General features: G+C 39.8%; 1 protein-coding gene across 2 annotated transcripts in view; it reads right to left on the bottom strand.

Moving 5' to 3' along the window:
* Positions 1-454: 454 nt before the first annotated feature.
* The window catches only part of LITAF (lipopolysaccharide induced TNF factor), a 172,162-nt gene continuing 147,633 nt past the window's right edge, over positions 455-24,983 (bottom strand). For both annotated transcript variants that reach the window (XM_069210327.1, XM_069210326.1), the window contains 2 exons: positions 10,473-10,632; positions 455-4,034 (listed from right to left, as the gene is read on the bottom strand). In XM_069210327.1, coding sequence (XP_069066428.1) covers positions 3,926-4,034; positions 10,473-10,632 — 269 coding nt within the window. In that variant the 3' untranslated portion in view covers positions 455-3,925. The remainder of the gene's footprint in view (positions 4,035-10,472; positions 10,633-24,983) is intronic.

Genomic DNA, 24,983 nt, shown 5'->3' on the forward strand with positions numbered 1-24,983 from the left:
AATCTATGAATTGATATTCTGAGGACTGAAGAAAGTTTCAAGACAATGTGTGCGAGAAGTTGCTCAAGAGAAGAGACTTTTTCCACATGGTTAAATTAAAGGCAACATTAGTTTGAAAACAGCATTAAAGAGGCCACAATCCAGAGAAAATAATTAATTGTTCTGTTTGGAATTATATTGGTGTGGTAATAAGCTGCATGTGGGATCTCCATGAAAGGAGTCTGCACAAAAACCGAGCACCACTGTGTTTTAAATAACATTTTAAATAAATCTCAAGTTCCATAACCCAAAGTACAGAAAATCTCAAACCTGCTCCTCTTCGAAATATGTTCCATTATGCATATGTCAGCCACTAGGGCAGTTTGTGGCTGTGGACCTGAAAAGACCTGTGAACGTTATGAACTCAGTTACTACTTTTTGCTGGAAGTGGAACTCATACAGAGGCAGCATCGTGTAATTTATAATGTAAAGCATAATCTTTATTTTGTCACATTTAATCAGTTCAGTAGATGCATTCACAGAACTAAGTGACAAACACATGTACATTTTTGCAGGAGATAGTATTTAAAAAGATTTATCAAACATCAGTACAGTTCACCATCTATAAACCTAGAACGGCAAAAGAAGCATGGAAAAATAAGCCATCTCATAAACATTATAGTATCTATAAATTTGTATAATTGTGCACTATGTTATGTGCAAAGACTTTACTTCGGCGAAAAGTTACAATATTTGAACTCAATAGAAAAAATAAATTTAACTTTGCTACACATCTGCATTTCTTTTGAAACCCAAAATATGTGTTCCCTTTTGGACGATATGTTTGTGCAACTACAGAAGCAAGTGTGCCACAAATTTATGAATCACACTCGCTGACTTTGCATACTAATGTCTTGAATTGTTATTCCGGAATAAAGCTTAACCATATTTCCAAAATAAATATTAGTGGAGCAGAGAACTATAAGTACTGGCCAGTTGCTTAGGTGCAAGACCCAAGGTACTTCTAACAGTACGCAGAAGTAAATCAGCACTCTACCGATATTTAAATTGGGCACTTTTCTTATTTTTAGGTCTGGTGTTAGCCAAGCCCCCTTTTACTAAAATTATACGTATAATATACTTACAGGTGCAGTCAGCCAGCTCGCTTCATCCATTGGTCTGTTATGTCATTCACATTTTTCTTTGGTCCACCAGAGCAAGCAGCATGGGAGAGTGGGTCAGCCCACTGGAGCCTTGGCTATTCTCAATGTGAGTGAGGCATTTTGCCCTTTGACAAGGAGCACACCCACCGACAAATTATTTGCCTTCAGCGGCCTAGTCAATATGGCAATGTTGCTTTCTGAGACCAAAAAGATTTTGGCTTTTAGACAAAGATTGTTTTTTTATATTGGTGAATGTCTGGCAGCTCCCTGAATAAAAACGTTTTACACAAACAATGACAAAACAATCATTTACATAGCCAAAAGGCTGGCAGTCAAAGCCAGAATCATTGACTTTGCCAATGCTTATTTTCTACAGTGTTGTTTAACCTCTCATGTACAGTAGGGTTTACTGGACAGTAAAAGTTACAGCTACCCTCTAGATATCAAACAAACACCAGCAAAGCCTGCACATAAGAGCAATTCGTTCTATCATAAAAATAGCCAGTTGTATTTAATGCATCAGAAGTAGTACAGGTAGAAACCTATTTTGAAATTGAAATATATGAAATTTGTTTTTTTTGTGTTTTTTTTACATAGCTATCAATACAAGCTAAACATGCTAAATAGTGAACATATAAAATTATATTTGTTCTCTATGTATGAAATCGAATGATCAAAATCTCTGTTGGCTACTATACACTCCTGTACTTACCAAATGTAAGCATCTCTTCCTATCTATTTTCCCCAGCAGCATTTGTCATTTTCACACCACAATATTACACAAGGACTGGAATAAGTTCCTTGTATAGCCAGAAAGGAAGTTGCACCATTATTATGCAGACTAAAAGAAAATATTCTTTTGGCATTAACTTAGATATGAAATTAGAAAATAAAACCACTTATTTCTATTTGAATTATTACATTTTCAAAACATTTTACATCTGTAAGCAACCTTAAACACACGGACCAAAAGATTATGCATTAAAGTGTCAGCGAACATAGACAAAAATTCAGTTCTTTTAATCCTCAGTGTCACTTAGGTGCCCATCAGCTAGTGAAGCAGTTGTGTGACATTGTCATGTCTTGTGTCTTAGTTTCTCCTTTAGAAACGTTGCACACGAGACAGAGGGACACAATCACATAACAGCTGCATATGGTGATGGGCACCTACGTAAAACTTTAAGAACCAAACTTTGCCTACGCCCACTGATATTTGTAATGACTAGCTTTTTGCCAATGATTCCTTGAGGTTGCTTACAAACTTGTGATGTATTGAAAATGTATTCAATGCGAATATTATTTCGTTTTTTTATTAGGTGAACTGTTTCATCTGCAATTTCTAAACAAAACATTTGTGTAAATGGCAAAGGTAGTATTTCTTTTCAGACTGATTTTCTCATCATCCTACTCTTAATTAAATTCCCAGCCTACTCGGTTAGCCAAGTTGGCCAAGTATTGTTGAGAAAAGCTAGAATCAGGTCAGGTCAACTTGGGGGCTATGTGTAGCATTCAACCCAGGTCCGCCCCACTAGGTCACACAAATTTTGGATTATAAATATGACTAACAAGTGAAAGTAAATGCATTGTTAACTGCAATCAAAACAACATTGAACTTTACAAGAACAACAAATAATGTATTGTAGGCACTGGTCCAATATTATGTATAACTATCTATTTGCAAGTATATATAACTGCAAGAAATACAAAAAAACTATTGCCACTTTTCTTTGTAAAGAAGAATATATGTAAGCAGCAAGGTACTAGGCCCTTGCAAGATCTGTAGACTCACATACCCGTTAAGTGGCAAGTCACTGATGACAAAGATTCCTCCCGGAATACGGTCAAATTAACTTGGCTTAACAGACACTATGGCCACCTCTAATTTATAACGTGTGGACACCACAAAATAATGCGCACAATACCTCGGCATTACTTCAAAGAGTTCCCGGGTAATATGCAAACGTGTTATGCTCTCTTTACACCATAGTCATTTAACCTTTTTGGAGCTACTACCGGCAGTTCGGTGCTTTAATATTTTTTTTATCCATACTTCGTGTTCCCAAAGAAGAATTAAAGCCTGTAACTCAGAGTGTCTTTCCGTTCTAATTATAAACTTGCAGACAAACATTTTACAAAACGAAAAGAAATACGTATGTATAAAAAAACTTTCTGAAAAACACCTTTCTAATTAACTGTGACGAATTGTGACTTTCGGTGAATATTTTAACTGCTGAACTACTTTACATTATGTTTACTGTAGTCGCATTGTTGCCAGAACTTCCCTGACCACTGTAATAACAGCAGCTAACTATTTTAACCATCAAGCTGCCTGCTATGTGTGAGTTGCCATTCAGCATAGTACCACGACAACCCACTGATGATCAACGTCAAATTGAGGCAGAATTAGTGATCTTGTTCGCCAATAACAAACTGCAATTAAAAGTTCCATGAAAGTAAGTCGCCTTCATTTGTAAAACAAATAACATACATTTCAAGATTAAATTATAATTTGTTTTTGCATTTCTATTGTGCTAATTTTGCACCAGGGCATTTGTTTTACAAGAGAACTAGACTGTATTAAACATTTTTATGGTAGGGGAAGTCTAAGTGATTTGTCGAGAATCATAGGATGTTGTGCCGAGGGCCTTGATTCGAATCCGATTTCCCCAGTTTCAAAGTCTGCAGATCCGAACACACTTTTGTGAACAAAGTCAGGATATCAGCTGTAAAACAGATGCATCATCTTGGTTGTATCTCCCTTGTTTTTGGTTGCAAGACGGCATCTATAAACGTTTGTAGGTACCAAGAAGGGCTTTGCAGTTTGGACAATAGTGATCGGCATCCTGGAGGGCATCGACACAGAAAGGAATGAGACAGCATCCAAGGGCACAACTGCAAAAGAAGAAAAGCAGAGGTCTCTTCACTTGAGTCAACTATCGAGTCAGCATCACTAAAAAAAATAGCAATGACAGCAACCACTGTTGCATTCTCCATTGTAAAAAACTTGTATATGTTTTTTTCTCTGGCAGGAAAATGAATGTGATCCTAATAAAAACAGATTTCGAACAAAGACACCAATAAACACATAACGCCTGAAAATACACACAGTACCTGTGTGTCACACAACATCTGCACTCTTCATATCAATAACATAACAGACATAATGGATACTGAGACTCTTCTTCTCCGTTATGTGATTTTTCTCATTTATAATTGCATGATTTTTAACCAGTTCATTCTGCATTGCTTTGCCTTTATTTATCGGAATTGCTATTCCAATTTTACATATTTGTCCTTAAGACAATGACTTCAGCAGTAACAAAGTGGTTATTTTGAGTGTTTTCATTTATATGAGGAAAGGAAGGGGAGTCTTTGGCCTTTCGCTAAGAACGGATTATGGACGCTCACCCGACCCTTTCGTCTTTCTTTGTCAGGTTTACTTTGCGTACGTTGATGTACTACAACACAGATAAGCTTATATATTTGGTTACTGGAGGAGATTTTGTACATATCATTACTTCAATTGGGATTATACATGAAGAGATTTGTTTATGTAACTACGTCATGTTATGAAATTATTTTTATGGGTCATAACAAGAACAAGTTGCCAACTTGGGCTGGATATTACATCTCATCCCCCTTTTCTTTAATCTTTTCTGTTCTCCTTTTTTCCTCTCCTCCTCCCCCCACTTCCCTTTCAGTTTTATGTTGCATGATGTTGTATTTGACATTTGCTTTGTGGGACTGGTGTGCAAATAGCCCTTTGGGTGGTATAGTGACTTACATTTCATGAATTAGGTGGCTTGCCATATGACCTTTAAAATCTAGATTATTTTAGAAGATGTAGACAGCCTATTCAGGATAAATTCATTTGAAGTAGAGAGGCTTATATAATTTTTATTTCATTTGATGTTTAGTATATGTGATTGAGTTATTTTCTCTTTGCCTTCACATTATAGTTGTCTTTACATAATAATGTTATGGATGACTGAATCACTTATCTCTTCTTTGGCTTTTCTTTCATAATTTTAAGATGGCACATGCATATTCACAGCACTGTTGTCCTTTTTTCATTTTGTGACACTATTTGAGCAAGATGCTATGTCAACTTTTCATATGTTTAAAGTTGAAAAGCTGAAACGTGTCTGTTTCTTTGCTGCTGGTACATGGATTCAAAATTGTTGGTGAATCTTTCATTGAGTGCACATGTGATTCTGTGGAAGGAGAAAGTTCTATATATTTACATTAAGGTCAGTGTCCCCTGTGTTTTTCACCGTTATTGACACAGTGCACATGTTTACAACCCTAGTAGAAATGTCAGACTTTTAAAGGAATATTTTAAGACATTATTCAGCATATTGAATCAGGAACTAACTTTCCAACCATCAAGATATTAGCCATCTGTGAAACTTAATTAGTGATTTCTGCAGTTATAGTGGCAAGAGCCATCTTTGCTAGGAAAAAACAAAGCAAACTGACAGGTTCCTTTTGGGATATAGTATAGGGAAGCATATTGAACTTTAATACATTTCAGCAAGTTTAGGGCAGTTTATACCCAATAAACTTGGTGGCATTCCAAACAATGGAGACCATGTGAGTATTCAAAGAGTACTGGCTAAATGAGTAAAGTAAAAACAAAAAACCTTTTAATTCTTTTCTATTTATTACATGTTTTGGATGTAACTCATATTCACACCCTATGTTTTATTATTCGTTCCCTCATGATTGCTTTTTGTAATGTGCACATATTTATTTATAACCTCTCTAGCTTATGCATTAAAAAAAGCAAAAATAACTCATTAACCCACCCATGTATTGTTAATTAAAAAAACAAAATTAAAATAATTACCTCGCCTGAGCCACTTCATTTTTAATGACAAACTGCATTGTTACTACTTTGTGCATTTTTGATTTATTGTTTGTTTATATATTATATTTCTTCATTAGTATTCAACCGTTTCTGTATAGGAGAAAACAAATTACTTCAAAAAACTTCAAGATGGTAATAATATTAAGATGTAAGTTTTCCTTCTCATCTTCACTCTACTTATTGTTGCCCGTCAACAGCTTTGCTACTAAGCATCATAACTAATTTCCTTTATCCAAATTGTTTCCAAGTGTTATTTTGGGGTATCTTTCGTTTTCAAAGGAAATACTCTGCCTGCTCGTCTCAGAGCTGGGAACTCAATGATTTCCTCTGTGGAATGGTAAAATGCTGAAGCAAGTAGAAGACTATAGGTGTTTATGCCAGGCTACTTAGGGCTACCTAAATGATAGATTATGGTTGGCCCACTAATGAGCATTTTGGAGAAAGGTTTTGACCGGGTGATATATTTTGCAACCCCCCCGTTTTTAGTCGCTTTCATAAACAGGACTATGGGCCAGATATACAAAGCGTTTTCATGTTCGCAAATGGCCCGTTTCGCAGAATCAGGCCGTTTGTGAATGCAAGAAAGCATTTTTGCATGTACCAAGTACAAATTGCGATTTGGTAACCTGTTACTGAACTGCAATTTGGGTTTGCAGTTTGGTATTAGGAAGGGGTGTGTTTAGAGTGCCCCTTCTTAAAACCGAACCGCAGTGGTGTGATTAAATGTTCTGTGATCAAAATGCGGTCGCAAAACATTTAAATTTTACCACCATCTTTAAATAGGTGGGAACCCATTCGCAAATGGGAAGGGACCCCAAGGGACCCCTTCTACTTTGAGAATGGTTGTAAAAATATTTTTAAGAGCAGGTAGTGTTTCCTACAGACCACTGCCTACTCTTATAAAGAAAAAAATGATAAGAAAAAACGTTTCATTTTCTTTAAGGAAAGCGGGCTACATTAAAAAATAAAAAAAAGCACAGACTTGGTGGTCTCCTGACCCGAACAGGTCACCATCCCTGTGATTTTTGTGATGCCTAATGGGTCACAAACTGAGACCTACTTCATTAATATTCATGAGGTAGGTCTGTTTGCAACCAACTGGGAAACGCAAAATGTGAACAATACACATTTGTATATTGGTGTTTGTGATTACCAAATTGCGATTCACAAAAATGTGCTATTTGGTAATCGCAAACACAAATGTTAGTACATGTGGCCCTATGTCGCTTGTTGCCAGCCATCTAGTTCATGAGCAACATACATTGCAAAACCAGTTTTGGGCTTAAACTTGCATAACATTATAATGGAATTCCACCTAAAAACAGATTTTCTTTCAAAAAAATGTTTAGGTTTCTTGTGTAATGGTATTATCTGCTTGTATGAAAGCTACAAGTGTGATATCTTTACACAATTCTTCCAATGTCTATATATTGCAATTATTGATAGCCATTACATAATGACTACAGTTGAAAATAGAATTGGATGTATCCATCCATTATTGTTGGTGTATTTTGTATCTTCTTTTGCTGATCTTTAAGTTTGTGGGATGTCATTGGTATTTGTGCTTCTTTGACCAGGAAAGTGAAAAACTGAGCAGAACAGTGTGTCATTTCTTTTCTTCAATTGTGTAGATATTTAAATTAGTAAGGTTTCCAAATGAGCTAATTAAATATGTATGATTTATCTCTTTATTGTCTGTTTCTCCCTATATGCTTTCTGATTCTGGATGCCATTCACACCCTTCAACAGACCCTTAAAGTGCCCCCAACTTTATATAGTTACTTTTTAAATACTTGTTAACACCTTTTCATAGTTGACCAAACATTCTTACTTTTCTTAAGTTTCCAGTCCCTTCTTATGAAAACTGGATGACTAGACTGGTCAACTGGAGCATGATCAAACAACTATATTGAGTTGGTTGGCACAAATGGTTCTTTGGAAAAGGATGGGTAAACTAAAACTAAAATGAATCTAAGATACCATTTGTAGTATTTACTAAAAGCAACTTCTTTCCTGGACATCTTCCTGCATCAATGAGAACCAATACATCCATACAGATCCTACACTGCCTAGGAGAACTTTGGTATGCATTGCTTTTAGCCAATGTTACTTTTAAGCAAATCCATGTCTATTACTAAATGGGTGATATTTACCATAATCCTTTACAGGTGAGTATATTGGATTAAACAGAGGCACATGGATGCCAGGTCAGACGTTTCTGACAGCAGAGCCAGTTGATGGTCCGTTGTTGAAACTTAGCAGTTCTTCCATCCCTGAATAAGGTATTGGAAAGCAAGGGCTTTGCAGACCCTTGTCAAATGACATTATGGGTCATCTTTAAATGCGTTTCTATAATGCACCTCCTCTCCTTTGCATACCCTTCTTATCCTTATTTTTTGTGTTTCCTCCTACTCTGTGTTACAGCTCATGCACTCTTTTCTTTCTCCAGGAGGCTGGGAAGATATAGGGCTTTTATAAACATATATGCACAAGCTATGCTAAAGTTGCTATCCTGCATGAATGGGCTTCTTTACAGAGACGGGCCTACAGGAAAGAAACCAAATTAGATAAGTAGTTGTCAGAAATTCTGTCCCAAATTAGTGACTGACAGATAGCTAAAACGAAGATTCCACCCCACACCAATGCATTAAGCAAAAACCTGTTTTTAATAAAAAAAATATAAAGAGGCATAACTAATTCAAATAGGCTACACTGGAATCACTAGGGGACGTCATTCAGCAGACAATGTCAGCAGGTATGCCACCTCGCTCAGGAAGTGGTGCAAGTATCTTTGAAGTTGCAATTTGCCAGCACTGACACTTGCTATAGTTGTTTATAATTTACTGGATACAAAGCTACTGTTCTCAAGAAACACCCATTGTATCATACTGCCAATCCACAATATATGAAAAATCAAAACTGCTTTCCTTTTCTAGAACAACCTGTACATGAAGTCAGACAACTAAAACAAAATCAAATTTAGAGGCAGACTTTGCTAAAACGTTTTGAAAAATGGGACTGCTTCTGCTCGGCAAAAGTGGTATAGAACTCTATGTTCTGAGACTGAAAGTAGAGTTTATCTGGAAGGGAAGGGGTGACCCTAGTAGTCAGGTACCATTTTTAATGTAGTATCAGACTCAATCACAACAATACTGCAACTCGAAAGCAGTGGCCAGCACAATAACCGAACTTTTGAGAAATGGGGGAATGAAATAGTCCAGGTATTGCTCAACCTTCATGACAATTGCAATGTGCCACTTATTTGTAAAGCATGTTCGCGCCAGGATACAATAATGATGCAAGTAATCACTTCATGGCCCTTCTCTTCATTTGTTGTTGGCTGAAGGGGATTTTTGTGGGAGAGGAGTATGATCTTGATAAAGACTCGATGTGCAAGTATCAGATAAAAGGTGGAGGATCTATACTGGTGAGTTATAAATGTCCACCTGGCACCGATAGTGACAAGATGTAAAACAAAGCTGCAGATGCGAACCACGTGACTGGATGACAGAAGAAATAGTGTGGATGACATACCTCTCTTTGATGAACATTAGCAAAAACAGTGTGTGTGAAGAAATAGCATGCCAAAATAAAAAAATAAAGTTCATGACACAGATTAAACTCTCATGTGGACATGGAAAGTCGAAGGAGATAAAACAAGTTCCTCTGATGAACACCCCATCAGCTCCTAGGTACAACAAGGTGAATCATCTGTTCATCTCTTCACTCCAAAACACACACATGATCATAAATAGTTTTTTAAACTGCCCCCCCCACCCAATATGTACAAAGCTCTTTTGCTTCATAGCCAGATTGATATTATATGAGTGCAAGTTTCTCTGGGGTGAGACGTGCAATGTTAGGTATCTGTGTTTTTTTAAAGTCTGGCATTAGCCAACACCTTTTGATTTTTACTAAAATTGTATATCCATGCTTATAGGGGCTTAAAGCCAGCTCTCTTCGTCCACTGGACTAATGTCGCATCATTCACATTTTCTTCTACCCACTACAGCACAAGCCATGTGGCAATGGCTCAACCAACATTAGCCATTGGCTAACTGTGAGTGATGCATTCTGCTCTTTTACCAGGGAACATTAGCACCCAAATCAGGTCCCCTCAATTCCTGGGACTACTATTGGTATGTGTGCTTTTTGAGACCAAAAAAACAAAGCCTGCTTTTACCCGATGTTTTTAATACGATTGGGAAGGCCTGGCAATTCCTCTAACAATACTGTTTTATAAAGGCCCTGACTACAAAAACAAGCATCAACAAAGTCAAAGCCTGTAAGTCAACACCAGACCTACTGTTTTTTTAAATAGTAGTTTAGAGAATTTGCTATGAGGCCATTGTAGTTTTACTAAGGTAAATCATATTCGGGACAACAGCGTGACAAATTAGAGCATACACCAACTGCCAAGCAATAGATGAAATAATAAAATGTGACATGATAAAACTTACCCCATAATACACAGACCACCACAAGATAGCCAGGTCAATGCTCCAGCATTGAAGGAGACACGGGTAACGACCATCTGGTTACATGAAGGACAGCATAATTGGACTGGACGGTCATAAAAAGATACAGATGGCTGTTGCACATATACAGTTTGGACTGTAACTGATGAGAAAAACATAAAATAACAGGCATGAATATAAGCAGTGAAGAATCAAACATTTAAATGATTTAGTAGCACCACACCAAAAACAATTGACTGTGATATGAAAAATCAATTATTAAACCAACTAGTGGTGCTCAGGCTAGTGGCAAGCATTTTATGCGGTACACATTTAGCACAAAATTCAGATCAATACACAGGCTTTGCTGCAAGTGAAACAAAGGTTTTTTTGTTGCTTAGAAATTAGAAACAAGACTTTCTTGTCATTTGGGAAAACTATAATCCTTTTGATATCAAAAGTTTACCATAGTATTAATTAAAGTTAGTTGTAAAGCATAAAGACTAACCACATAAGGTATCCTTGCAAAGGACAATATTGGCAGTGTGACTGTACTTTCACTTTTTTAAAAAAAAAAGACACTTTTGAGTTTTCAAATTGAAACCTTCTATATGACAGAATTTGATAGAGAGAGAAATATATTTTGGAAATTACTTACATCTTTTTTTATCCAGATACCTTCTGCTACACACAACACCTTATAGGCTGTATTTGTCTCACTTTATTGAAAATAAAGGGTTGTACTGTGCTGCATTCCAAGCTTCATATCTCAGAGTATTTTTAAGAAAATGTTAGTATGCTAAGAAGACAGCCATTGAGCATCAGCTGAATCTTTATCCAATGGTGTATACACAATACTTTCCATTGTTTTAATATATTTGCTTTAAGATATTATAAATAGAACGCAGGAACCTAATAGACCTTGAAACCGTCATGTTTATTCTAAGAAAAAGTGGTTTAATCACATTTTTCTGACCCCATATGTTTTTCTGTATCTAGGTCTGGCCTTTGAGACAGCTTTAGCAGGCTCGCAAGTCTAATGTTTTTCTAAAATATTCATAAATATACAAACGTAAGAGGGACTTTTGGTCAGCAAACATCATCTATTGATCTGTTAAATTAACAATCACATTTTGCTTCTGTCCACACCGCATAAACCATGGGGCAAAGGACTACTCAACTGATGAGTTTTTTAGCCATTCACATTACAAGTGAGCTCCCTTTACTATGAGTGACTGCACGAAACCTGTGCACATTGTTCACATCCACCTAAAAAAGATAATTTCTCCTATGTGACGCACCTGGTTTCAAGTGTGCTTTGTCACCTTAGTTATTTCCTATAATAAACTTAAATATCAGCAGTTTATTTTGCCTGCAAGTCAGGTGCCAGTTAAAAGTGATTTATTTTCACCTGTGAATGTTTTTCATGTTTTTTTAATGCAAATATGTGGTGTTTACTTTTAGGTATCCACATGTTCCCCCCCCCCCCCCTTCTTTCTTTTGTGGCACATATTTGCAATAAAAAACATGAAAGAGAAAACAATTAACTATCACACAAACCTGCCAAGGCATGACCTATTGGTTTTGCCAATGTTTGTTTAAACAAAAAAATCTAATGACTTTTGAGAAGGAAATGCCTCAGAACAACATCATATTCTGTAGTATGTGGAATAGTGAATGCACACAAACACTTTGCCTGTCTCCTTTGGAGATACTGTGGCACTACTTCTGAAAGGGAGTGCTAATGCACCACCTTTAGCACTCAGGCAAAGGATTATCTAATGAATTAGCTACTGAGAAAGCCCCCAAAGGTCATACTGGAGATCCAGAATAATGTTGTAATTGAAAGTACAAAGTTCTTGCAGAAGCAATCTTTGTAACCTAGCTTCAGTGCTGCCACCCGAATTAATAATGTGGTTTGGTGAATGTGTGCAGAGAAGCTTATTCAATTTTCACAAGAGGAATATCCATAAAGAAGACAACAGAAACAACATGTGCCCTGGCTGGGGTAACCCTGGTGCTTCCTCTGCAACTGTACAGTAATACCCAATGCAAAAAAACACAGCAACAGGTTGTCTTATTTATTGCCTTTCCATGATTTTCATCTCTGAGAATAAATTATCAATGACTGTGAAATACATTTTCAAGTCTCTTCTTGTAAGAGGCTGAATTTGTACAAAATAGGATACAAAGATTCGGATTATGCTTCAAGATAGCATTTTATTTGCTGCAGCCAATCACCTCCAAAGAGTATCAAAATGAAACTCTTTGGCCAAAGCAACTGACGTTTCCCTCAGCCTTTGATGTCTTTTATTGCAAAAAAAAAACACCCTTTTTGCCGTGAGGCGAACATTTTGTACCATTCAAGTAAATTTTTCTTTCCATCACATTTTACAGCAGTCTAGGTGGCCAGGAGAACTTGCAGGGGCCCCTTCCATCTGGGTTTAAGGCTCCTTTTCTTTTGCAAATTCTTTACAAAGATCCAATCTCCTAGCTTAATGGAGTGTCCAGAGCCCTCAAGTCTCCTGGGCAGTGTCTCTTGACATGTTCATGGATAGAGACAAATTGTTCAGTTAACTACACAAGGTACATATTACTGCCAGCATATAACTTTTTGTTATTCACTGGTTCCATTTCTACAAAATCCATTCACAGGACCTCGAATGGCAAGTCCAGTGGTGCAAAATTTTCTTTAGGGACAAGAGTGCCTTTTCCTACATTGTATGTCTGGCATATGATGGGCCTTTGTACATGTTAATGTGCATACTTTGGTATGTTCTTGTTATGCCATACATGATCCAATGTATCCACTATTCCTTGAGCGTTAATGTGTGCAGGTACATGTGCTGAGGAAGCTATGGTATTCACATAAGCATTAGGTAACATCCATCTCCTTTTCTTTGTCTTATCTATCTAACATCCTTCACTATATTTCCTCCGGAGTAGGTGCGTCCTGAATATCCTTTACACAATCTATTGTCTGGTTCATCATGCCAACTTCTGGTAACCATCTAACTGTCCCTGTCACATACATGATACTGTACTCAATTTGTGCAGTATTTTTTGCTGTCCAGCCTGCAAATGCATTTCCTTTTCCTACATCATTCTCAATTTTCTTGTGAACTGAACATTTGACCACAGTCAATTTCTAAGGTAACGTTAAAGCATTTAACAACCTTACAATGAGTTCACCATGACGTATTTGTGTTCCATAAGAAGACATAAACCCCCTCTTCTTTCACAATCTGCCAAAAGAATGAACTACGCTAAAAGCATACTATCTGTCAGTGTACACATTAACCTTTAAACCATTACTCAATTCACCTGCTTGCATCAAGGCTATCAATTCTGCGGCCTGCGCAGAGTTGTAAAGTATCTTCATGTAGTAACAGCATAGGCTGCAACTGTGGTCCCTTCAGATAATTTTGAGTAGGAACCATCAACATACAATTTGCCATCCCACTCTTCCAAAGGCCTGTCAGTGAGGTCCACTCTAACTTTGGTCTCTTGTTCTGTTCTGATAATACAGTCATGTATTTCTTCTGGTAACACTTCATTAAGTAAAAGTAACATAGTTACCGGGTTCAAAACATTACATCTCTATATTGAAGTATGCAGAGAAAACAAAGTGAGTTCATAGCCTGTCAACCTAGCATTTGTCAAATGTTGTGTCTATGTTTTATTCAGTAGGACATCTACAGCATGGGGTACCATCACTGTTAATGGATGTCCAAGTACATATACTTCACTCTGATTTACTGCTGTCGCCACTACTGCTACAGTCCTGAGACAACGTGGCAATGGTTGTGCTACTGGGTCTAAACTGGATGAAAAATAAGCAGATGGTCTGTTTATGTCTCCGTGTGATCGTGTCAATAATGCAAGACTGCAACCTTATTTTTCATGTAGAAATAGGGTAAATGGTTTCTGATAATCTGGAGTGGCTAACACAGGTGCATTACAAAAAGCCTTTTTCAATTCAAAGAAGGCTCTTTCACATTCATCATTCCAAGTGGTTGGTACATGTACATCTTTGAGAGTGAGGGCAACCGAAAATTTCGCTATGGGGAAATAAATAGGTATCCATTGACTTCAATATGAGGTAATACCTATAAAACCTCAAACATCTTTCTGTGTTTGTGGGCATTGTAAATTGCAAATTATTGATATTCTTTATGAGTCTAGTCTTCTACCACCCTTCAGCAGGAGGTGCCCTAAATAGAACACCTCCTGTTGACAACATTGAAACTTGGATAGGGAGACCTTTTTTTTCCATGTGTGGCTAAATGTGACAGCAATTCTGATGTGGCCTGTTCACATTGTTCAAGTGTGTCAGTTACAATTAGAAGTTCATCAATGTATTGTAAAAGAACATTGCCCTCTGGTGATTTTAAAGTGTCCAATTGGCTTTTTAGAGAGCAATGGATATACTAATGAAAAAAATATTTAAATCTTTTACAGAGACAAATTTGGCAGTGGGTGAAATCATGTGAACAGTGTAGTGACATCTGGTGTACAACTAGGTATTGTGGTACTAATATCTTGTTAATAACTCGCTGGTCAATAACCAATCTATATTCTGTCTGTTGTCTAGTAGGACTTTTTTTTTTATGACGGGAAGTATGGGACTATTACAGAGACTACCATAACTCTCCTTCACAATACCCTTATCAAGGAGGTCCTGTACTACATAAAAAAGTCCTTCCTCAGCTTCAGGGAATAATGTGTATTGTGGTATGAAGGGTAAGGATGTGCCTTTTTTAAGCCGTATCCAGACTGGTTCCATGTTTATGAAACCCACATCGTTTTTACCTGTAGCCCAAAGAGACGGATCTATATGTGACAACTCCTGGGGTATATTCGATGCGGAAAGAACACCTCTTCCTCCTTGTTTTCTCCTATTTCCTAATCCTCTCTGCATTCCTTGGCCAGAATTGAGTAATTCTGGACAAGTGTCTTTCCAACTCCCTTCTTGTTTACAACTCAGGTATTATATCCTATGACTCTCATTCCCTGTTGCGCAGGAGTATGTTTGTCCTCTGCCAACCCACCGTCCACACCCTCTTGCCCTCTCCATCTGTCCTGTACCTTGGGCCTGATTAGGGAAGCCTGTGGCATTAACGCTTTTGTCTTCAAATCCTTTTTTCTTATCACAAACCTCGGTCTTGTTTTTTAAAACAATTTCACAACATGTGGCCATAACTAGGAATTCTGACGGGCTCTTAGTTGGCCATATATTTTCAGTATTTTAAATAATCACAGAGGTCCTTTTGCATGTTATTAATGAATTTATCTGCAAACATTTGTTGGACAGTCTGCTCCTCAACTGCCTTTATTCTGTCAATAGGGGCCATGTTAAACATTCCTCCTTGATCCATTTAGACATCAAGTCCAAAAGACAATGTTGCTGAAAATCATTATACTTTTGAAATTCATGTAAAATGATGGCTGAATTTGTATATGGAGCATCAGTCATTCAACTGTTTACGGTGACCGGCAAGGCCATTCCATTTGTTCAGGATCTACTTATTCTTTCTCCTTCAGAGAGGAGACCACCTTACAAACTAATGCGAGAAAACGTCACCGTGGGGTCGTTCCGAGCACTACATGGAGTGGTGTCTGAAGTGTGTCCCACAGAACTGGGTCTGTGTCCCTTCTTGTATTTCTTATATTTAACATTGTTACTAGTGTATGGTGACTGTTGAGAAGTATAAGAAATAGCTCCTTGTTGCATGTTAGATTGATTCTGTGGAGTCACCTTTATACTTTGAGTATTATTCAATTGAGGTATTCCTCCCATTGTAGTGTTTAGTATAGCAGCATTTTGTGTAACTTGTATGGGGACTGGGTTGGGAGGAATATTTATAGTCTGGGCCAGAATAAATATTTGAGGGCCAAGAACCTGATGGCCAACATTGGGGACATTAGGGGGAGATCCAGGGGGAGGAGGAATTGAAACATGAGAAAAGGAATTAGGGATATTAACGTTAACATTTTGCACTGGAGCATTAGACAGGACGGGAACATAAGGCGGAATACTGTCCAAAATATTTTCCAACATTTCGTCCTATGTAGTCCCTTGTCGTATGCCATTTTCTGACCGATACATTTTATTTGTAGTCATTCTAAATTCCCTGTCTCCCTCTTTTAACGTCGCTATATTCTTTCAGTTTCAAGACTGACATTTTTTCTGACTCTAATTCAGTGCAAAACTAACTCCATATTTATACAATGGAGTTAAAGTCATTTCTTGGACGTGGAAACCTACCTTGCCTTTAAGAGATGCAAGGTAGGAGTTGCTGTGCAAAAAATGACTCTATGGCCTTAATGCCATATTTATCCATATTTATACTCCCGTGCAAAAATGGTGCAAAAATGGTACACGGGAGGGAAGAGGGGTAAAAAAAAATGGTCCAAAGCTTTTTTAATGCCTGGGTCAGGGCAGGCGTTAGGGGACCAGTGGACATATTTCCATGGTGGAACACCATGGAATAGGCCCACAGGTGCCCTCCCAGGCCCCACAGACACCCACACCCGAAGGACTGCGGAAGATGGGGGACCCCATCCCAGGTAAGTACAGGTAAGTATAGGTAGGTTTTTAATGTTATTTTTTAAAGTGCCATGGGGGCCTGGAAATGGGCCCCCATACATGACACAGGGTGCAATAGCCATGCCCAGGGGACCCTTGTCCCCTGTGCTGGCCATTGGGGTGGTGGGCATGACTCCTGTCTTTTCTAAGACAGGAGTCCTGTGGTATGGATGGTTTTGCGTCAGAATATGACTCTAGGCAGGTTAGAGTCATTTTTTTTACTCTAACCTGCCTAACATAATTTTTGGGTGCAAAACCCCCTTCTTCCATACCGCCAGGCCCACCTTTTTTACGCTAGCCTACCCTTTGCACCGGCTTGCACCATTCCATAAATATGGTGCCCAGCTGGTGCACAGAAACGGTGCAAGCCGGTGCTAAACGTTTTGGTGCCAAACTGCGGTGGTGCAGTTTTGCACCAAAAAGTATAAATCAGGGCTTAAAGCTCTCATACTTTGTCAAGATTGAAATCCAAATTGGAAATGTAGTCCTTGGAAAATTATTAAGGAATAAACACTGACTCAAATGGAACTAAGAACCTACTAAAGCTAAATTGCGTGAGACAATTTTAAATTCAGACTTGTCCCAATAAAAAGCATATAGGGGGTTATTACGACCCTGGAGGTCCTGCCCCGCCATGCCGGCTGTGGCGACCATACGGCCAACAGTATGGCGGTGGAGGACCGCCAAATTATGACAAGGGTAGTGAACTGGCTGCATTGCATCCAGTTCACCACCTGTACCACCAGGGGAGATAGGACCGCCCTTCTACCTTCCACCTTCTACCCAGCAGTCCACCTAACACCACCTGCAGTATTTTGAGTATCCTTACCGCCAGGGATTACATGGCAGAAGCCGCACCACAAAATCCCTGGTGGTAAGGATACTGGCGACCGGAATACTCATTCCTATTGCCACTACATGATTCCCCAACCCCCCTCCATGTCGGAACCCCCACCCCTGACCCCATCAGAAGCCCCCCAAGCAGCAACACTCCATCCCCTTACTGTACCCCCATCCCACACGCACACACCACACATATTTACATACACAAACACATCCACGCTCACTCATTCACACTCACATGCACACATGGCCACAACACTCCCTCCACCCCCCACATACATGCAGTCACACAGACACTTTCACACACATGCACACAAACACCCACAACACCCCCCTCCATTCAAACACACCCCTATTCACGCACACAACACTCAACACCTTACCTGGTGGTCGTCCGGGAGGGAACGGAGTCTATGGAGCCTGCTCCACTGCCAGCTCCCCGCCAACACAACACTGCCACGCAGTCTACAATGTAGTAATACAGCAGGCGGTGTTGTGGTGATGTGGCGGTGGAGACGGTGCCAGCTCCACTAGACCGCCAGTATAGCTGCTGGCAGCTTCCCTGCCAAACAGTGGCAGAGAGCAGCCAGCAGCCATAATATGGAGGTCTCAAGACCGCCAACACTGGCGGACAAGTGGCGGGCGTGACTTTGGCTGTCTGCGAAGATGACCGCCGAAATCATAATGAGGGCCATAGTTTCTTGCATATAGGTGTAGTTTTGCAGCTTGAAGAATTTTCTGGATTCACACGTTGTGTGTTATTTTGCCATTGAGTGGTTGGTTCCAGAATTCTCCACTATTTCACAGTCCTTATTTTTTATTTTTTTTCTTGATAGGCATCAATGGCAGCTCCATTTGATGTTTCCTGTGTCGTTGTTCCACTTCCTCTGGAAGTTCCCACCTTTGGTTGCCATCTTCATCTTTTTTTTCTTCTCCATCTTCTGGTAGAGGAGGGTGGGTTGCTTGTGAATCCAGAAAATTCTCCCAAGCTGCAAAACTACACCTACAGGTAAGAAACTATGCGTCTTGCAGTGTGAATGTTTTCTGGATTCACATGCTGTGCACTTACTTTGTAGCAGTTTCTAAACTTGTGGTGGTGGAGTTGAAAATGGACAATGACTTGAAAACAAATGCTGTAAAACTCCTTGTCCCACTTAAGCTGCCTTGTACATGTGTGTGTTGATGCAGTCATTGACGACCAGGTTGCTGCCAAGCAAATGTCTTGCATTCGTGTATTGGCCAGAAAAGCAACTGTTGTACCCCTTCTTTCATGTTTAAGTTTCCCCTGCATAATTGTGACAACCAAATTGTTTGCTCAATCCACCTTGCCATAGTGTTTTTAGTAAAGGTCTTCATAAGAAACTATCGGCAAAAGATACAGACAGTTGTTGAGTCTTTCTGACAGCTTTTGCCCTTTCTATGTAGTACCTTAAGGCCCGTCTTGCATCTAATGTATGTAAAGCTCTTTCTGCGTCATTGTTTGGCACCTGGAAAAAACTTTGTATAGTTTCATTCATGCGAAATGACTTTTGGCAAGAACTGAGGATCTTTTCTTATGACAATTCTGTCTTTTGAATCTGCAAATAGGGTTCTTGAGTTGTGACAGTCTGTAACTCATTCTGCATAGTGACGTGATAGCCACCAAAACGTCTATGTATGAGGTTAACATTTGTGAATTCACTTTGTGTGAAGGTTTGATTTTTTTTCATTAGTTGCATGAGAACCACATTTAAATTCCATGTGGGGACTGGAACTCTTCTTGGTGGTGCCATCCTATTCGCACCTTCCAAGAAACAATTGATCAATGGTGATGTGAACAAACTTCTCCAAGTATGTCCTCTTGTATATGTCACTATCACTGCCTGATGAACTCTTAGTGATTCATAAGTCAGTCCTTCTTAAGGACGGTAAAAAGTATTTCAATACTATCTTTTCCCTGGTGTTCTTGTCTTTTAAGTCCTTTTTCATACACTATAGGGACCATCTCTTCCATTTGGCTATGTAACATTTCCTTGTAGTTGGTCATCTTCATTCCCTTAGCACCGCCATTGTTTTTCCAGGCCTTTCAAATGACCAAATTCTAGGTCTTCAAAAGCCATGCTGTTAGACTCAAAGTTCCTGGTTCTGGATGAATTACTCTTCCCCTTTCCATTGACAACAGATCCTGGATTCTTGGTAACGCTTGATGGTTTCCTTGTGCCAGTTCTGCTAGTTCTCAGAACCATGCTTGTATTGCCCTCTGTGGGGCAATTAAAATTTAAGTCATTCAGTTCCTTTTGCATTTTCTGATTACTGCATGTAACCATGGAATCAGGTGGAAAAGCGTATGCAAATGTCCCTGACCAATTTATCAACAATGCATTCCCTAGGAATTGACAGTGTGGCTGTCTAGAGGTGACATTTTGTCAATTTGCCTCCTGCTGGGTTGCCAAAAGGTCTACTGCTTAAGTACCCCATCCCTGAAAAATTATTTTTACAACCTTCTGGTTCAGTTCTGATTCATGGGAGCATGAGGCTTGCCTGCTCAGTCTGTCTGTCTCGACATTGTCCTTCCCCAGAATATGTATTGCTTGTAGATTCATTTTCCTATGTATAGCCCATCTCCATATTTCTTCAGCTGTCTTTGATAAGGGTGGAAACTAAGGGCCTGATTACGAGTTCAGCAGACGGGATGACCGACTGCTGAACGTCCGATGGGGAGGCTGCTGACATACTGGCTACCTCACTGCTGGGCCCATTACAACTTTCCTGCTGTGCTGACGGGTGGAAACTAAGGTTCCCCCCCACCCATCAACCCAGCTGGAAAGTGGTGGTGGCATTGCTGCCACCCGTAGGGTGCACCCACACCCTCGCAATGCTCACTGCAGACAGTGAGCATTGTGAGGATGCTGGGCAGGGGAACCCCCATGGGCAGTGCAGGGGCCCCCGTGTGGCCCCATGCACCTGTTCTTCCTTTTCATGGCAGTGAAACCACTATGGAAAGGCTGGCGGAAAATCAGGTAGTAATCAGCTGGGCAGCGCTGACTGATTCTGACCTCCGGTACCGACAACTCATTGGGATCGTTGGTCTGCCCGCCAACCTTGTAATGTGGTGGTTGGACTGCCACAACTGCAGTGGTTCGACTGCCACTTAGAGTCCAAGGACCGCCACACTCGTAATCAGACTGAGTCCCTCCCTGTTTATTTTAAACATTGTTGATGTGTTTTCTGTTTGAATCAAGTGTGCTTTCCCCAGAAATTGTCTTCGGAATGCCTTCAGAGCTAAGAAGACCGTCTTTAGCTCCAGTACATTGATGTGTTGCACTGCATCCTATTCCTTCCATATCCCTTGTACCTTTTGTGAGCCCATGTGAGCTCCCCATCCCACATTCGAGGCATCTGTGGTTATCATCACAGTTGGAGTTGAATGTGCAAAAGTTCTCACCTATGTATGTGTGTTCTGTTCCACCATATCATCTTCTGTTCTACCTTTGAGTGACAACCACTAGAACTTCCCAACCCCAATATGCCTGTGACCATTGACTTTCGAAGCCATTCCTGAATAGGCCTTATCTGAAGTCTTGCATACGAAATTAAAGAGATACACAATGCCATCTTCCCCAATAGTTTCCCTATTCTCCTCGCTGTCTGAGCTTGCCTCCTCTGGTAGCAGGGAATTTTTGCAGGTAGGGATTGAGTCTTCTTCTCACTGGGGTACACTTTCCCTTGAATGGAATGGATTCTTCCTCCCAAGAACACATTTTCCTGTTCTGGTTCTTGAGAGAACTTCTCTATATTCAAAAAGAAACCTAGTTTGTGAAGAGTATCCAATACTTCTTGGATGTCCTGTTTGCATTTGGTGTAAGAGTTTGATACTACTAACCAATCATTGAGGTACGGGTATAAACATATAACCCTCCTTCTCAAGTGAGCTGCTAATGCCGCAATACTCTTTGTAACCACCCTTAGTGTTGATTTTATCCCAAATGCCAGTACTGTGAACTGATAACGTGTTTTGTTTACCACAAAACTCAGGTATTTCTTGTGCTTTCTATTCACTTAAATGCACCAGTAGGCATCTTTTAAGTTTATTGTTGCCATGTAATCTCCTTGCTGTAGCTGCAGTACGACTTCCTGTAAGGAGGTCATTTTGATTTCTTGTGTCTTTAAAACCTTTTTGATAATCCTGAGATATAGTATTGGACGTAATGTGCCATCCACCTTTGGGATTAAGAAATATATTGAGTAGTTTCCTTTGTTGATTTCTGGTCTTGGAACTTGTTCTATTGCTTGCTTGTCCACAAACTCTTGGACTTCCTTGAGGAGACAATATGTTTCTTCTCTGGAATGAACCTTGGCTCTTGGTCCTCTTGTCTGCGGAAATCTTGTTAGTTCTATGCAACAACCAAGTTGAATTGTATTTAGTACCCATTTGTCTGAAGTCATCTTTCTCCACTCCTGGAGAAAGTTTTTTATTCTTTCACCCAGAGGTGTTTTGTGGGTAGAAGTTTGAACTGGTTGTCTGTAACTTTCACTGATTGTATTTATGAAAGTAAAAGTATTTTTGAAGTTATTTCTTTGAAGGGTTGGATCCTCTGTGTTACTGCCCTCTCCCCTTGCCTCTTCCTTGAAAGGGATGGTGTCGCTGCTGCAGATATTGCCAGCCTTTTTTTGCGAAGATGCATGTTGATTGTCACTTTGAAATGCTTGGAGGGAAGTTCAGGCCTGAAAACCCATTCTGATGGTAAGTTTTCTTGTTATGAAGGTGCCCCTTCACATGCCGCCCCAGAATTGCAGCGCACCCATAGACTTTGCTATTTCATTTTCGTTCTTCCAATGGTTCAGACTTTAAACTATGGTGCTCCCAAGTAACTGTTCCCTGTTAAAGGGCGTGTTTAAGATGTTTGCTTGGACTTCCTGCTGAAATCCAGAATTCCTTAGCAATGAATGGCGCCTTAAGGTTACTCCCATCATTAGTTGTCGACCTGATGTGTTTCCCGTATCGAAAGCCAATTTTAGACAGGTGTGGCGATGTTCTTGCCACTTTCAGCTAGATGTACTACCCTCCTATGATACTTTTCTGGAAGATGTTTCATAAGTTCCACCATCTCTTCCCAATGCTGTTGCATGTGTCTATTTAGGAACGTTTTGGAGTTTGCAATTCTCCTTTGGTATGCAGCACTCTGTTCCACTCTGTTACCCATGAGCTGCATTAGCTTACTCTCCTTATCTGGCGGTGGGCCAGAGGTTGAGGGAGTGCTGGCCCTCTACCTGACTATAGATGTTATTATAGAATCATCAGGGAGAGTACCTTTGATATATGCTAGATCATTTGAGGAGAATTTATGTTTCTTTTTAGCTCTTGGAGCAACAGCTCTGCAGATGGCTGGTTCCTTAAAAGCTTCTTTACCCTGGTCAAGTATGCTAGGAAGCAAAGGTCAAAAACTGACTACTTGCCTGACTGGGCAATAGTGTTTTCAGCAGGTAACATGACTGGGGCTTCTCCTCTTTGAGGTGTACACCGGCCTTTTCAGCTGCTTGTTTAATAACTTGATTGTGCATTCCAATATTATCACAAGGTGAAGGCCTCGATGTATAACTCTCAACACCCTCCTCGGATGAATCTGTCTTGAGGTCTTGCTATTGAGACTCGACAAACTTAGCTTCCTCCGAACCTTGGTACATCTCTGGAACTTCTTCTTCCTGAGATTCAGGAGTGAGGGGAGTTGTAATTCCTCAACCCCCTTTTCAGTAGTCTCCTTCCATGTTAAAGCCTTTTGTGGTATTCTGAATGTCTTTAGAGTGTTGTTGAACTCCTCCTTCTGTGGAGAGCAGATATCTTGGTCTCCATTCTCTTACGCTTCCCTTTTATCTCAGTGACCCGTTCATTGGGGTCGAGACTTGAAGTCTTCCTCTTGTATGTCAAAGATTCATTCAACGACATCTCGGTCATGAAATTTCGATGTTCTGCTCTTGACCTGGCTTTTTTCAACATTGAAGTGTTTTTTTCCAGTACGTCCTTTGGCACCTTGAGCTTTTCGGGAGTTTTTCTTCTACTGGACTCCCCCTGATGGAACTGTGGGGATCCTTTTCTGGGGGGAGTACCTGCGGTAGGCTATACTTTCAAAACCATGGCCCCCTTCGACGTCCGCAAGTCTGATTTTCTTGACTCAGACAATCTTTTCGAGACAGATGCTTCTCTTACCTCGTCCCTTTTTTTTTTAATGTCTCCTGTTCCTTGTCGATCTTTACTTCTGTGACCAACAATGTTCCTCCTTGTACGGCAACATTATCTTCCTCCTCACTGGAAAGGCGTAGGTTCCTCAGGAATGGTGTTGTTTGCTGCCTGCGCATACTGTGATGCACCTGCTTTGGTCTTCTTCTTACCCTCAGTGTCTTCGACGTGAAGACTGAGCAGCCAATACAATCTTCACTTTTGTGTTTGATGGGGAAACAAAGGTTGTAGACTGGATGCTTGTGTTTTTGGGAGAACTTGTGATGGTAGTTCTGGCATACCTTAAAGGGCGGTTTGTCCATCGAGGCTGTTCATGAAGCCCCCTGAACAGGCATTCTCCAAATTCTCGCAAAATGCGACTTACCTTCTCCTAGGCTTCCTCTTGAAGTTCTCCATCAGTGATCTAAAATGAACTGGGTGAACTTTTTGGTGATTTCAGCAACTTCCTCGTCGTAACTTATGTCAGTGTTGGAGAGTCTTCGGTATGCTTCCAGACCCAATGGCAGAAAAGAAAGAATCAGAAGATGGCAACCAAAGGTGGGAGCTTCCAGAGGACATGGGGAGACATCATAGGGGACACCAAATGGAGCTGCTGTTGGCGACCACCAACAAGAAAAAAGGTAAAAGAGAAGGACTGTAAGGTAGTGGATAATTCTGAACCCAACCACTCAGAGCCTTAAGCCTGTTGATCACTGACCATGGTAAGAGAAATTATACTATTCACAAACACAGTCCTAGTGTTCAGATATTAAAAACACACACACACAATGACTCAAGGCTTAAACCTCATACATACAGATACTTATATATACACACAGACACACATACACATATCCACTAGACCCATAGCCATCTCACAATGCCATAA

Source organism: Pleurodeles waltl, chromosome 10 (genome assembly GCF_031143425.1).
Source record: "Pleurodeles waltl isolate 20211129_DDA chromosome 10, aPleWal1.hap1.20221129, whole genome shotgun sequence".
NCBI lineage: Eukaryota > Metazoa > Chordata > Amphibia > Caudata > Salamandridae > Pleurodeles > Pleurodeles waltl.